The 15,521-nt window shown below is 38.8% G+C and overlaps 1 protein-coding gene across 1 annotated transcript in view; it reads left to right on the forward strand.

Moving 5' to 3' along the window:
- KLF13 (KLF transcription factor 13) overlaps positions 1–14,954 on the forward strand; it is a 28,231-nt gene extending 13,277 nt beyond the window's left edge. The window contains exon 2 of the mRNA XM_061447123.1: positions 9,414–14,954. Within this exon, the coding sequence (XP_061303107.1) occupies positions 9,414–9,706 (293 nt within the window). The 3' untranslated portion in view covers positions 9,707–14,954. The remainder of the gene's footprint in view (positions 1–9,413) is intronic.
- The last annotated feature ends 567 nt before the right edge of the window (positions 14,955–15,521 follow it).

The raw sequence follows: 15,521 nt of genomic DNA on the forward strand, positions 1-15,521 counted from the left end.
TGTCTTTTCTAAAAAGTTGACCTGTTTTAACAGCACACTAGAATATGAATACAACTGTTACCACAGGATCTGATTCTTTCATTAAAAAAAAACCCAACAAACCAAACCCCAAACCCAAATCCTGGTTTAAACCAGGAGGATTGGCTTTACAATCTATGCAGATTTTCTGAAGAGTACTCAAGAGTTTTATGCGTATCTCAGATGGTAGCTGCCTGGTGTCAAGCAACAATTTGATTATCAGCCCATAAAACTGCTTTCCAGAGGTGTTTCCCTGAAGCTGGATGCTCCATATGGTCATTGGCTGATGCTGCTCATGAACTACTTCAGCACCACCTTGCTCTCTGGCACAACAATTCATTAATCAATCTGTTAATTCAGTTTTAAAACTAAAAGCAAATTCCTACTCCTTTCTCTCCTCCACACAGTTGCACTAAGCTCTCCGATCAGATTTTCCACTCAGCTTTACAGCTTTAACTGCGCTTACAAAAGCTGAAGTCCCAGGCTTCATGCATGCTGCGGTACTGTGAGGTTGTTGATTAAAGAGTTCAAAAGTTCAGAAAGAGACATTTCACAGTTGCAGCCAAAGGCAACTTCACTAACTTCTGTTTGCTCAGCTTCTGGCAAAACAAAATTTCATCCTGTCCCTAACTCCTGGGAGATGCTGTGCACATAAAATGTCATAACCTACTCGCAATGTCCGTAAATGCCAAGGGATGTGGATTTCAGTTGGCGGCAAATGACATTCAACATCTCCCAGAATTCAGATAAATAAAGTATAGGTTTCAGTTTAGATGAATAATCCTGTAGTCTGTTATTTCACATAGCAGAACAACCTTTCATTAATATGATAAGCTCTGCTTTTACAAGCACTTTTATGTTTTTAATAGAATACAATAATAAAAAGATCATTGATGTGTCAACAGAGAAAAGATTGATTCTTGGGGTCATATGATTACTTCTCTGCAGTTATCCATGCAAGTGCTGGGTAAAGCTTGGGGAGCCAAATTTTCACGATTTCAGCATAAATTTACCCACAGTTCACACCAGATGAATATGTTTCATCATTACCTATTTAATCACTTTCCCACTTAAAAGGTTTCAGAGATCAGGAACTTCACCATGTGATTTTTTAACGAAGGCCACCAAAAAAACTATTTATGAGGTAGACTTTATTGAAAGCAGTCTAAACTAATACATAGGTCATTTCTGTGTTCACTGTACAGACAGGGATGGTTTGTGATGTTTCAGCTTGATTTCAAACATCCTTGCAATACAAGCATTCAAGTTTTTAGATCTGATTTAACTAGTAAGTTCCTCCCTGCCACAGCGATTGGAACTCAGATAAATTCAAAATTAAGACCATCTAAGAAAGCTAACCAGAATTTTCCAATGAGGAGTAAATAACAGCATTTTCAGGTAGAGAGAGGAGACCCTTGGGTTGTTAGAAGAGCAAGGAATAACCTGTGTCCCACACTGAAGGCTGGGGAAAGATGGGTCATCACCTTGGCCAAAAAGGAGCACAGTTATCTATGGAGATACATTCACAAGAGAATCTCCAAAGCAGCAGTTACAACATGTAGACATCAGCATGCTGCATTTGTGGTTCCTACCATTTGACCTCTGAGTACCTACTGGTTAATTCTGCTAAGGACCACATAGTTGAGAATGACTGGCTGAACAGTTAACACGTCAGTTCTGTGGGGACATAATCCTAGGTTTTTAAGAGGTAGCAGATTGGAAGAAGAGGAGGTAGTGTCCTATAGCGAGCATGTAATCTCTTTTCCCCCACTGTAAGAGAGGGCTGGAGGAAGACAGAATGCCAAGGAGTGTAATACTCTTTACAGCTACCACGCAGCTGCTAAGAGTCAGATGTCTGATCTGGAGCTGGTTCGAGTTTGCAGAGTGGGCTGGTTAACACTGTGAGCAATTCTGAGGTAGCATAGGAAGGATCCAGACAGCAGTTTGTGATGGAAACATTATGTTTCTGTTGGTACCTTAACTACACATTCCCTGTAGATGCATTTGGTTCAGTTGTCTCAGCTATGGGTAAGATTTTTTGCCTCCTGGAGAAGGGAGAATCAGGCTGGGGGAGTTTTCTTTCTTGGCTTCAGTTGCTGTCTGCATAACATTTTCATTAATCACCTTATTTAACAGAGGATGAGTGGTGCAGATGAAATCATCAGCTTGTAACAAACAACAAATCAGCATGCTAGAACAAAAGTAACAGCAAATGACTAAACATGATCTCAGTCCAGCATATATATTCATCAAGGTCCATATTAGTACTCTCCATTTAAAGTTTTAACTCGACTTACTTGATAAAAAAATTGTGTTCATTATTACATACATTTGGAGAGCCCTTCTCTAGCCCCTTGACACTTTAAAAGGTTTGAATTGGCTTCTCAACATGACAGAAAAAGAACGAAGTCCCACATAGCTTCATTGGTGTTAGTCTCTGTTATGTTTTAAGAAGCCAGACTTCTCTGACCTATGCTGAAGACACAGCTTTCTATGTAAAAATTAAGAAAGCCCCTTAAACAACAAGTTTTTGGCTGAAAGCAAGAATTCTAGGCTGGAATTCCTTTACTGGGCTGATGCAATAGGTCAGATTTGCTGATTAGCACTTAGATTTTTTGATTTTGCAATCCCAGTATTATTCTGAAGTATATTTATTAAAAAGTGTTACTGACAAATGGAAAAGGACACACACACACCACACACACCACCCCCCCACCCCACCCCCCCGTGTATTTAGAGCCTCTATTTACGGAGTTTTTTTAGTTTAATTTCCATTCACAATAGAGGTTTTAATGGCCAGCCTCCTTTCTCACATTGATGATGAGAAACCTGTAAACCACAGGAGTGTTTTTCAAATTACACACGTCTCTGTTCCCTCACTTTCTCAGCCTGTAATTTCAGAGTTGCCTTTCTGCTGGCTTTTCTATTCCACTGGATTCTACTGATGCATCAAATGGAGTCATTCTTACCTAAGTGGTAAGCATAGGATTCAGGTTAATTAACTATACAGAAAGTTATAAAATTGCCTTTGGTTCAGTGTTTTTTTTCCAACTAATTCAGCCACTTTGCTCAAGTAGCTTTAAATACTTGTTACTTCTAATAGAGTATGTATTTCAAAGATTTGTGTCTATGTATCTAGACCACATCATGAAAGGAAGGAATCTTGATGGCTAAACTCAACTTAGTGATTTTGTATCCAATTGTATTTCAAGATAAAAGCTCTTAGACATATTTAATATACACAAAGGTAACTATGTTTACACAGTCTCAGTTTTGATGTAGTCTGTATAATTGAATTCAGAGCTTCATAAGCCTGGCATAGTGCAATGTATTTTTTGTAGTTGCAAAAGAGGAAGGAACATATAAGACAGGGAGGGGTTGTGTAAGGAAGGGAGAAGAGATAAAGGGATGAACTCTTCAGAAACCAGGATGTGACAAACTACACAGGAGAAAACCTGATATTAGTGATGACAAGTTTTATGTATCTTAGTACAAGGGTACAGTAAAACAAGTAGCATCAGACTCGCAGTGCTCAGGCCTACAAACACAGATGTGAATTTCAAACCATGGAATTCCTGAAGGCTTTTTTAATGACTTTATGATCTTCAACTGATGATGGGAAAGAATTTAATATCTCAATTGTCCAGCAGGATTGTCTAATTTTTGGAGTACTCTTTAGCAGAGAGGGAGAGAGAGAAAAGAGAGAGAGATTACAACATAAACATAATTAGAGGAAAACCAAATACAACTCACTATGTATCTGTACACTGTGAGCTGTAACACTCCAGAGAAGATCATAGTAAACATAATGTACTTGGCCTTTCTGTCATGGACTTTGGGTTGGTTGCTTCTTTGCATTGCCAGCAGTGTGTTTTTGTACTTTTTGAAGGCATCAGTTACCAGCAGTTTGCAAAATTACTTAGGAGGACAAATTACAAGGAAACCAAAGCATAACACAGAAAAATATGTTTCTTGTACTTAAGATGCCCTAGGGAATCACCAAAGACTCCTTGGGCCACACTGCAATGCTAGAGGGCAAATTCTCAGTCATGTGCTCAATATAGATCTAAAATCTATTCCAAGATTTGTGCGTGAAGAAGAGGACAGGCTTTCGGAGTCCTTACACTTGCCTGGTTAACCTACCCCTGTTGGCTCTTTGAAAATCTATTGTGCTTATAAACATGGAGAGTCCAGTGGAAGTCACCTAATAAAGATGTCAGGCATCCAGTCTTCATGGAGGGAAGGCTGCCAAGGAATGTTAATGAAAAATATTAAAAGCTTCACATTTCTTTATTAGTGAGCACTGTATGTCATTGTGTTGAAGTTGTCCCCAGAGCTAAAGGAATTAAAACATTGTTATAAAAAAACATCCCAAATGAAGTAGAACATTTTATTCAACCAAAAATTAAATTACTATGGGCTTCTTGGTTTGCTGAATTCTTCTGCAGTTCAAATTTCAGATTCTTAATTCACTGTGCAAAAAATAAGATAAAACATACGGGAATTTTTAAAGTGCTAAGCTATAGAAACTCACACAGAGCAGTTCAGCTTGGGCATCCCAGTTTGAAAGGGGATTCAGTAAAGCCATGGAATGCATATTTTAGACAGTAGAAAGATTACGTGATGGAGCATCCTTGGAAAAAAAAAAGGCGTAAAAAGCTAGAATGATTCTGCCTTGACAACAGAGAAGCAAATAAAAAAATGGCTGATAAAAATACAGTAAAGTAGCTAAAACTATTATAAACTGACAGTGAAGACAGTGTTATTGAATAAGTTTGAAATAAAGGCCTAGAACAGAACCGACAGAATGTAATCTGTTCAATACAAACAAAAAACCCCAAAAGATTGTTTCCATTATGGTGGAAGTGAGCAGTGATATTTTTTGGAAGAATCAGATAGCTGCATGGGACAAACCACATCAGTTCTTTTGGTGCTGGGGTGGACCTGGCTGTAGATAGGGCTAGGGGATGAATTTTGCACAACTTACATGTCTTTGGTATTAGAGCCATTACCATTTTGGTATCTTGAGGTGTGTTCATCATTTGCTGTTTGAGGTGTTCTAGTTAGCTGTGGTTGTATGGAGAGGTCACATGGTGCAATCTGTGCTCCCAGATGGAGCAACACAAGCACTTACGAAGCAAACAGTAACGTATCAATTTAAAATGTAAACTTGCCACTTTATATTTTCCTTTCAAGAAATGTTCCTGTATGTCTAAATAACTCAGTGAAAATGTTAAGGTACAGAAAATAAACCCAGGATTTAAAGAACGGATATTATGATCACTGTTGCAGCTCCTACTCAGTAGTTTCCTGTGTCCACAGAAAACATAAGATCCAGTCGTTTATCAATTCAATGACTGGAGTTGTTAAGATTAAAATAAAGATACCCACAGTTTAAAGTGAATTTGTACTTGATGCCTGAGTCTGTGCCTGCTGGAAACTGAGAACTCCAGTTCCTAAAAAAAGGTCTGATCAGAGATAATGAAAATAGCAGGAACACACATGCTTCTGTATTAGCAGGTACTAATGCAACCTCATTCTTGTGTGCTGCCTGTCCAGGGGGCTCAGGGAGTGTTATGTCCCAGCATCTAGTAACATACGAACATTGACTGAAGCTTTTCTTGGATTTGGACATTCATACCACATTCCCATTATTGGGTTTCTGGTGTCTAGTTACAGTGCAATATACCCTATAACTCTTCACTGAGAACATGACTAAAACTTCCTCATTTTCCTGGAACTAGTCAAGCTTAATATTGCTGAATTCACTACCTCTGTTAGATATGGGTGATGGTTGCTGGGGCATTCAAGAGCTGTTGCAAAAAACATGATTGTATTTGGCTTCATTGATTATGAAATGTCACCCCCAAACCATTAATTTAAAACTAACTGATTTCCACTTACGGGAATTGGGAATTATGAGGCTTCAGAATCTTTTGATAGCTTTTTAAATACTTGATAAAGAAACCATTATTCATCTAACATCAGCTATGCACTATTTTCTCTCACTCAGGTTAGGGGCTTGGTTTATGGCTATGCAGAAGGGCTTGTTTATAAACAAGGGAGTAACAAAAGTGACAATATGTGTATGTACATACATATCGGTGCTGCTGAAGGATGACCTTTTCTCTTTCTCTTTTTTTTTCTTTCAAATAACAGCCAGTCTCAAGAAAAGCAGTCTGCTTGGCTGAATGCTTTTTCCCAGGATAGCATTTCCTCTCTTGGAGGGAAGCTGCCTCAGTCACATTTCTATTTAACTGTCTGCCCTTCATCCTCCCCACCCAGTCTGCTGATCTATGTTTCCAAATATACCCTTAATTATATATCTGAAAATGGAGAAACATAAGAATAGCACACAGTGGCATGTTCAGGTTTCTAGTCTGCTTTCATAACAACATACAGTGCTGTTCTGCAAAGCAGCAGAACAGATTTAAGATCACAGAAAATTGTCTCTGGCTTACTGTTTCTGGTTTTGTAGGCACTTGTGGAATTCCCAGTACAGAGATTTCTTCGTTACTTGGCATATGCTTGAAGATGCTAACATAATGTGCAGGGCTATTACATGAGTTAAATAGAAAAAACAGATCCCAGTACATGGCTTGACTTAATAATACTCTAATCTGTAGGGCAGTGGATATCACATTTCAAATTGTTCAGATACAACTGCTTGCAAATCTTTGCTTTGCAATCCTGAAAATGGTTGGCATCACAGGTGTCTCAACCTGATTTAGCATTGCAGTCATTATTAGGCTATTTTTTAAGCATCCTTAGGCCTACAGAGTACTTAGTATCCTTTTTTATGGCTATTCAAATGATGGATATCATACAGATGAAGTGGTAAAACAGAAAGCAAATTACTCCAGGGTCTGCACAGGAGTGTCACTTATACAGGAAAGGAGTCCTTAAAACTATGTGTGGATTGGGGTAAAGTCTAGAGTGCACCAAAAATACGGTACAAATGAAGCTGAGTAGACATCACATCTGGTTTCACCATCTCTGTAGTTTTTGCTTCGCATAACGACATATAGTTGTCTGAATATATATAATACAGAGGACCTTTACATAATATCATAAGAACTGACTGGCTCTGCTTGCTTCTGAATCCTTTCAAAGAAGAGAGAAGAGAGGTTCATTTTTTAATGCTGCTTCTATAGCCCAGGCAACTATGTAGTTCCTTTGGTGGTCTGCTCTGGCAGACAGTGTAAGCAGCATGAGCAGCTAGGTCTGTGTCATGGGTATGAATTTGGAAGTCAGCACACCTGTAGATCTCATGCACTTTTACTCAGTGAGCACTGAAAATTTCTCAATGCAGGTTTCCACACTTTTTTTTTTTTTTTTTGACTGGGTGGAGGTCAGGAAGAAGCCAAAAATGTTCTTGCTTGTGTAATTTTCAGTTAAGATCAGTTGAAATTAATTCTCAAATGCGATGTCTTTCCATCAGCTTGTGTAACAATTAACACAAGTTATGTGATGCCACATGTTTTGGCAGAGGAGCTAGAAAGGTTACAGTTCAGTGGGATTTGGAACATGGAAATCCAAACCTATTTAAAACTGTAAAATAATAACAATTTGCAATATTCCTTACCTCTTAAGAACATCTCTTCCCTGCCTCTCTCAAGAGGAAAGAAGCCTGAGCTGCTTTTAAATTCAGTTATTTTCAAGCATCTTTATCTTTTGGAGACTTACCTCTCTTTGAGACCTGCTAGGAATGCTCATGATGCACAAAAATACTCCCACTGCCGAGAAGCAGCACTGACTCTTGATGTACACATTCACATGCTTCATGCATTGCCTGTCATATTTAAGATGTTTGATTACATTTCCACATTAATTTTCAGCATCAAATTCTGCCCATGTTGTATAAAGGTAAAATCCTGACTTCAGCATTGCCTAAGATGGAGCTCAAAATCTTTACTGTGTTATGTACAGCCATGTTAATGGTGAAAGCTCTTTGTTGAGTACATGTCCATGGGTTACTGCTTATGCAAACTGTGGCCGCATGTTCCCTCCTGAGATTAGGCAATCACTTCATATAATCTCTCATTCTGTTGATTGCTTTACTGCCCATAAAAGAACATTTATATAACCTACCTGCACAGAAAACCACATCCCTTCTGTTTGAGAGATGAGGCTGATGACAGGCTGAATTTCCACATGTGGTTTTGGAGCAGCAGCTAGGTCTTGTCTTACTTAATCCCCTGCAGCAACTTTGTTCCAGACTGTGTCCTAATTTTTTATGAATAATAATGATTCTCCTATCTTTACACAAGGCATCCCACATTTCCTCACAATAGAGCTTTTCTTTGAGAAGGTATTGCCAAATTCCCAACAAAACTGGGAAGCACTCTAGAGAACTTATTACCGCTACCAGAGCGATGTCAACTTTCATAGTGCATGGAGGGGGAAAGCATTTGGCCAAGGTGCTTAAAGACAACTTCTAAGAAGGTATCAAATCAAAACTAGAGACAACTGAGGAGAAAAAAAATAGTTCCCAGAAAGGAGGAGAAAAGGGAACAATAGAGAACTAGTGGAAGAAAGTCCACGTCCACAGTTTCTTTGGCCCAGCACACAAATCATCACCCCCATCATCAACACATCAAATCAGGCAGGTGAGTAGGCACCTGACTGTTCTCATCCAGATCTGATGTGCGGTTGGGAGAGGGGGAGATAAGTTGTGCAATACCTTCATCACCTTACTGTTAACGCTGGATAATACAGATCTTACACAATCCCGCTCCAGAACCTCTTCTCTCCTTAGGAACCGGACTGTCATGCCTACTGCAGGCTACCAAATGCAGGATATAGAAAAAGGTAGCTGATCCCATGCTAACTAGTCAGAAGAAAAGGTGTGCCTCATGGTGTTGTCAACAGCAGAAACAAAACACTGCATGTTAACTCTTGCCTTCCTTGTCTGAAAGCAGTCATTTCATTCGGCAGTCCTTCTAGTGAAGAACATTGCTGACCCCGTTTGTAATGAAAACATACACAGAGAAAAATAACTTGGGCAATAGAAACATTTGAAGGTCATTGCCTTACCAAAAAACAATGCCGTAGCTCAGGAATAAGCAAATATTCAAGAGAGTCCAGTACAGATGTTCTTAAAGTCTGGAAGTCCAACAGACTACGAGAGAGAAGAAATGTGACATCTGTGAAAGGATCAGGAACCTAGCATCCCTGAAGATCCATTTATCAAATAAGGTATCACTTGTTTGATTTACAGTACTCTTTAACAGGTTAGAATAGCACTCTGCCAGATAGTGCCACCTTCTCCATCCAGTAAGTGCTAAATGGCATCTCCCTTGCTCCCAATATTTTTATTCTCAATTTTGCATTCAAAACCTACCCATGGATGACACTGCTATCCCTCCTAATCATGCTGCGTTTGCTTCCTGCAGGTGAACGGCCTTTTGAATGCAACTGGCAAGGGTGTAACAAGAAGTTTGCTCGCTCGGATGAGCTGGCCCGTCACTACCGCACCCACACTGGAGAGAAGAAGTTCAGCTGTCCACTCTGCGAGAAGCGCTTCATGCGCAGCGACCACCTCACGAAGCACGCCCGCCGCCACGCCAACTTCCACCCAAGCATGCTCAAGAGGCGAAGCGGAAGCAGCTCAAGAACAGGGTCTGTCAGTGACTACAGCCGCTCCGATGCCTCAAGTCCAGCAATTAGCCCTGCCAGCTCCCCATAGACCTACCTGCACTGGATGTCAGCACTTTGCCTCTAATACCTAATGTGGAGTTTTGTTTGTGTTGCACACATTTAAAAAACTCTGTTGCTTCCCATCCTCAGCTCCCCACCCGCCTTTGGTTTTAATAGCTGCCTCCCACTGCAATTTCCAGTCAAATTTTCTTTATCCAACCACACAAGTGGCTATTCTAACCTCATGGACAGACTTACATGTTACACTTAATGACTCCTGCTGTCTCAATATTTCATACATTTTGCAACCATTTACAGATCCTCTTGATTATTCTTTATAAGAAAATGAGAAAATCTAAAAAAAAAAATAATCCCCACTTAATTCACCTCAGGTGTCAAAGTAGTTTTTTAAGACCTGATTGCACAACATGAGCATACATACACTTACAAATCAACTGTGTTGGATTTTGTCCCCCTTCTCCTTTCTCAGGGATGGATATTTATATTACACAATAATTACAATGAAGACACACCCTAACCGCAGCCTTACTTTGTAAATATATTTGCACTCAGAAGCTTTTTGTTAGGTTCTTTCACACACTGGGGAAAAATAACAAACAAACAAAAAACAATACAAACCCCAAACCAGTACTGGAATGTCGTACCAGACTCTTCCATTGCTTGTTTTCCTGATTACATACATTGGGGAGTGTCCAAACTGGAGTCCTGTCTTTCTTCAGGCTGGCCTATGCTTTTGATAGCGAGCCATCTTTTCACTTCATGCTGAAGATGCTCCAATCCTATTGCAAAAATCTCTGTGAGGTTGATAAACTTGTTTGTTTGTTTCATGCTAGATAAAATTCTGAGAAAAAAAATCTAAATTAGATGCCTTAAGTAAATAACCTAAATCACGAGGAAGCATTTTACACTGGGCAACTTTTGATTGCAAGGTGGCATGGAATCTCAGAGGCATTCTGTTGTCACTCTCTCCAAGTTGTAAGCTCTCTGCACTGCCTGTTCAGTATGGGACCAACAGAATATTCAAAGCAGACAGAAATCAAACCACACTGACTTCTTGATTCTTTTTTTTTTTTTTTAATGAACTGTGGAACTAGCATAACTGAACCTATGCCCACCAAAACTTTCATCAAGGTACTTACCTACTGTACAGCTGTGTCTTAGGAAGACAGATTGGTTAAGACATAGTTTCTGTATCCTGTTTCATCGCCACCCCTGTCACTGATAAAAGGAGGTGAAAATCATAAGGTATCTTGTGACTGGAAAAATAAAGTATGCATTTTAAAGTTTTAAAAGAAAATGACAACATTTTATCTCAGCACTACTACAAGTTTCTCAAAAATACATGTACCAGCATAAAGTAAGGTGCTGTCATTTCCCAAAAAGTGCTTAATAATAAGAAGGGAATTTTGGCTATTTTTCAGTAACTTTCAAACATTTGACACACGATAGAGCACTAGGAGGTAGATTTTAATGTTCTTTATGGTAGAAAATACAATAAAAGACCAGGAGCATTGTGAAGTCCTGGAGACACCACTGGCAGCAAATACACTTTCCTTGGTTTCACTGTGTCCGATGGTGTATATTCTAAATTCAGGCCCTTTCAATACTGGATTTTTTTGGGTTTCTTTGTTTTTACTGTAGGGCATAAATGCAGTTAAGTGTAGCATGGTGAAAAAAAACTCCCTATGCCACACCTGCTATTTGATATGAAGTGAATGCTTCCAGATTTCAAATGAACCTGTATCTTACTTGCTGCTTTGCATTGATCCAATTTCGCAAGTTTTTATTGTACTGTATATTAACTGTGAGAAGCTAATATAGATTTCCAAGTAGTTTCATAGGTACTTCCATAATATGTACATTATTCCTAATACTACACATTCTATTAGTTGTATGGATAAATACTTAAAGACAGTTCAAAGTGCAGATATTTTAGCTTTTTTTTTTCATGCTCCTTTGCTTCAGATTTCACCTCTGTAAACCCACAGTTTTTCCTTGAAGTCATGCAAGGCATAATTCTACTGCTTCATTTTACAGAAGACGAAAGCACATCATAAGGGTTTTACTGCAAGACAACAAATATTGTTGAGTTCGTGTGATGAGTTGGCTGACCACTGTGAGTTAGGGGAAAGCCAGATCTGCTTGTCTCCATAGATACCCTCTTTTCTTGTTTTCCTTTTCAAAAAATGTCACCTACTGAGATAACACAATTTCAACAACTTGATACAATTCAGGTAACAGGAATTCACATTCCAGTCATTTCTGTGACTGCTAAAAGTGCTCTTGTGCTGTAGCTAGTGAAGAGGCATTTCAGCTATCTAGCTAAAGGAATTCTACAGGTCAGCTGTGTCTTGTGCGCATACTTTGAAACAAGTCATAAACATATTTATCATTATACCTTAACAGAGGAATGGGAGTAACACAACCATGGCAGTAACACATCTTCAGCAAAAATCGTGGGCTTCATGTTCTGAATTCAGTTTGTTGTAAAATCATCTTTTCCAACAAGAGCATCATTTAATCTTTAGCAAAGGAGGAACCACTTTAGTCCATTTACTGAGGACATAATAACTCTGCATGAGTCAGTAGGTGCATTACAGAAAACTTGGTTTAATAGCCTGGAGAAAGAATATTTGCACCAGGTTTTATTAGCACTGAGATTATAGGACAACCTATCCTGAGTGACTAAGAACTATGTAATCTTCAGCTCAAACAGTAGACTAAGCATTTTATGTGTATTCCTCATAGAAACTACTAAGAATTCTCCAAATTTGAACCAAAAAAAAAAAAAGAGTTCAAAGTCAAATTTCCAGTTCAGCCAGTTCATCCAGTGAGAAGGCTGGGCCTGTGCATAGCAGCATTGCTGCACTGTCAGGGAATTTGCTGAAATCTGTCAGTTAAACTTTCATTTACACCTTAGCTTTAAGTACCTCAGAGTGTGTAAAGGCTGACAGTCACACTGCTGTGTTTTAAAATCCTACCTAGAGTTTCAAATTAGAGTTTCATTACAAGTTTGATACATGATAGCGTAAGGAAAAAATAATGAATTCCAAACTACTAGTAGTTTCCGAGACTGAATGTGAACAAAACTTCTCTTAATTAGTTCCGTATGGAAAGAGAGTGTTTGGGGTTTTCTACATCTGCTGGTACCTAGGAAAGAAGCAGAAGCACCAGCAAGGTGGTAAGACTCCATTCTGTGCTTCACAAATACGAGAAGTTTGAACAGCTCAAATGGTGTAAATCTGCGTGCTTATCCAAACTAACCTCAGATTTTTACCCTTCTGTTGTTTCACCCAGCACTGTGAGCTCAGTCTCCTGGCACTGCAACAAAACACTGCACACTCGGGAAATGCTGCTCTGGCAAGGTGCAGATTTCTTCCCAGTCCTCTCCGTTTGGAGGGGTGTGCATCTCTCCTCCTGCCTCCTCCTTTCGCTATGCAATCTGTTAAGGTGAATCCCCACAAACTACAAAATTGCCCTAATTTTATTTTCCTTTAAATTTCAGAATATAAAGCCAAGTTTGTTGTTATTAAGAAAGCCCTGAAAATTTGTTTGTGTTACTCCAGCCATAATTCCTTCCTCTCTGAAAGTTGAGCTTATCTGCCTTGCTGTATGAAATGGGTGCAAGTCAAAATAATCACTACCGCAATGCAAATGAAACTAAAGACACTCTTAGAAGCTCATTCACTCCTTCCACTAACCTCATCCTCTGCAAAGGCCTAAAGTGCATTAATGGCCACGTAAATTCAGTTTTTATCCTGATTCTTAGAAAACAGTCCTGGTAAACTCCTGGCAGCTAGATTTTATTGAGAGAATTGTTTATACCTGCAGACTAATTGTTCCTTGCTTATATAATATACGCATATTATCTGTTTACATAACTGCAAAGGTATGTATTTTTAGCAAGTCATCAGAAGTCTCTGATGGTAACACCTAACTCATGTACATATCCTACCCTCTTCACTGCACTAACCCTTGCAATAACTTTTAGCTGTGAGAGCCTCTGTACACCTTTAAAACCTCATTACCTTCTGTGCAGCTGTTCAGTGATTTCCATGGTTCATGCAGCCAGGCAGTACAAGGCTGTGTAAGGAGCTTACCTATTTCTCGCTATTCACGGTCACAACTGCTTTTTTCCAGCAGAATCTGTACTGTGTGAAGTACATTTTTGTTTTGGGGAACATGGTCTGTAAAGAAAGAGAAAGGAAAATGAACTCTGCATACTTTAAGCTTACCTTTTCATTGCCATTTAATTTACTAATTTCATAAGGTAATGCCAACAGACCGACTTTCAGGTGCTCTTTTACTCTATCACACCACACATTTGTGCATTAGGTGCTAACATACAGTCTATGTCAGTGAATGGTATGATGAACGTCTGTATTTTTAACTCTTCTGGGATAAAGCTATATCTCCTTAGGCAGAAGAAAATAGCAGAATTATACTTGTTTACCCCATAAGCCAGAATATAAAATGCAAAAGCCTATTCAGTGGTATAGGGGGTTTTATATATAAATATCTATATCTATGGATTTATAAGCATATGCACATATATAAAAATACATATATATGTGTATATTGCATAGCACGTGTGCGTATACATAAATACACAGCAATGTGATGTGTATACACTACACGCCAAATAATTAAGGGATGTCTACAGAGCAAAAATAGGTATCCATTTCATTAGAACTAGTGATGGGGCTGAACCAAAATCCTAGATCCAAATGCCACTGCATTTGGAAAGTGTGAACCTGTGTTTTGAGATTTGTGGTTGAGTTCCATCTCTGGTCACAGCTGCAGTTATGTGTGTATATATATACATTCTGGGGTTGTGTGTGCGTGCATGTGTGTGCTTCTTCACAAGCACATGCCTGTGTGGGTGACAGGAATATATGTGCCAGTAAGTGTGCATGGGTTTACATATATACTTCCAGCTTTGGTGAACTATGATGTTGCTGTGTCATCTTCACCTGTACAGTTTTATCAGCAGCACGTGAATGCTTCCTTGGGTCACTTTGCAACTCTATAAATCACTACATTGAAGTATTAAAGTTGTACAGTTATACATTCATCTATTCTTGCTCTGCTGTAACTTTTTATGTATTTTGTACCGCATAGATTATATATTGTGATAATGTCCTATGCAACAACAGCAAAGAAGGGAAAAAAAGGAAAAAAGAAGAAAATTAACAGCTGTAAAATATCGTCTTAACTTGTATGCATGGTTACTGACGTTTACATTTCCCAAAATAAAACATAACTATGAAATACCTAATTTCCTTCTCTATGTGTCAGTTAAAAAGCATCAATTGTTAATATTTCTGCTGTTTGTTTGAGGCTTGATACCTTGTTTGATATGTTTGTTTAAATTTCACCATGTGCTGTTGTTTAAAATGGGATCTGTTTTTTAATCACTGAAAGTTTCTGTGGTGTGTTTTGCACTCTCCTCTGCTTTAAGCAGTATTTTACAGTTGCACAGTGAAATTATTTTCTCAAAGCCGGCATAGACTGTTTTTCTTTACAGGATAGTTACGGGATTAATATGCACGAGTTCAACGTCAGAGAGCCAACCATACTTTCAAAGTTCAGTTCTTTGCAGATTTCTGATACCATCTCTGCAAGTAGCAATGTCTCATCCAAACAGCAGTAATTTAATCTCACAGCACCCTGCAATGCTTTTGCCTGATTTTAAAGATGAGGAAATTGATACACAAGGGATTTGAGTGACTTTCTCAGAGACACGAGGCAATGGCAGATTATTGTCCTTTGAAAGCACCACCACACTCCCAGGGAAACAATGCTGTACCCTAGAATGAATGTATGTCTATAGAACATTCTAA

This window comes from Pezoporus flaviventris, unplaced genomic scaffold (genome assembly GCF_033815535.1).
Source record: "Pezoporus flaviventris isolate CSIRO_AGI_PZ_B2104156 unplaced genomic scaffold, CSIRO_AGI_Pfla_v1 ptg000006l, whole genome shotgun sequence".
Lineage (NCBI taxonomy): Eukaryota > Metazoa > Chordata > Aves > Psittaciformes > Psittacidae > Pezoporus > Pezoporus flaviventris.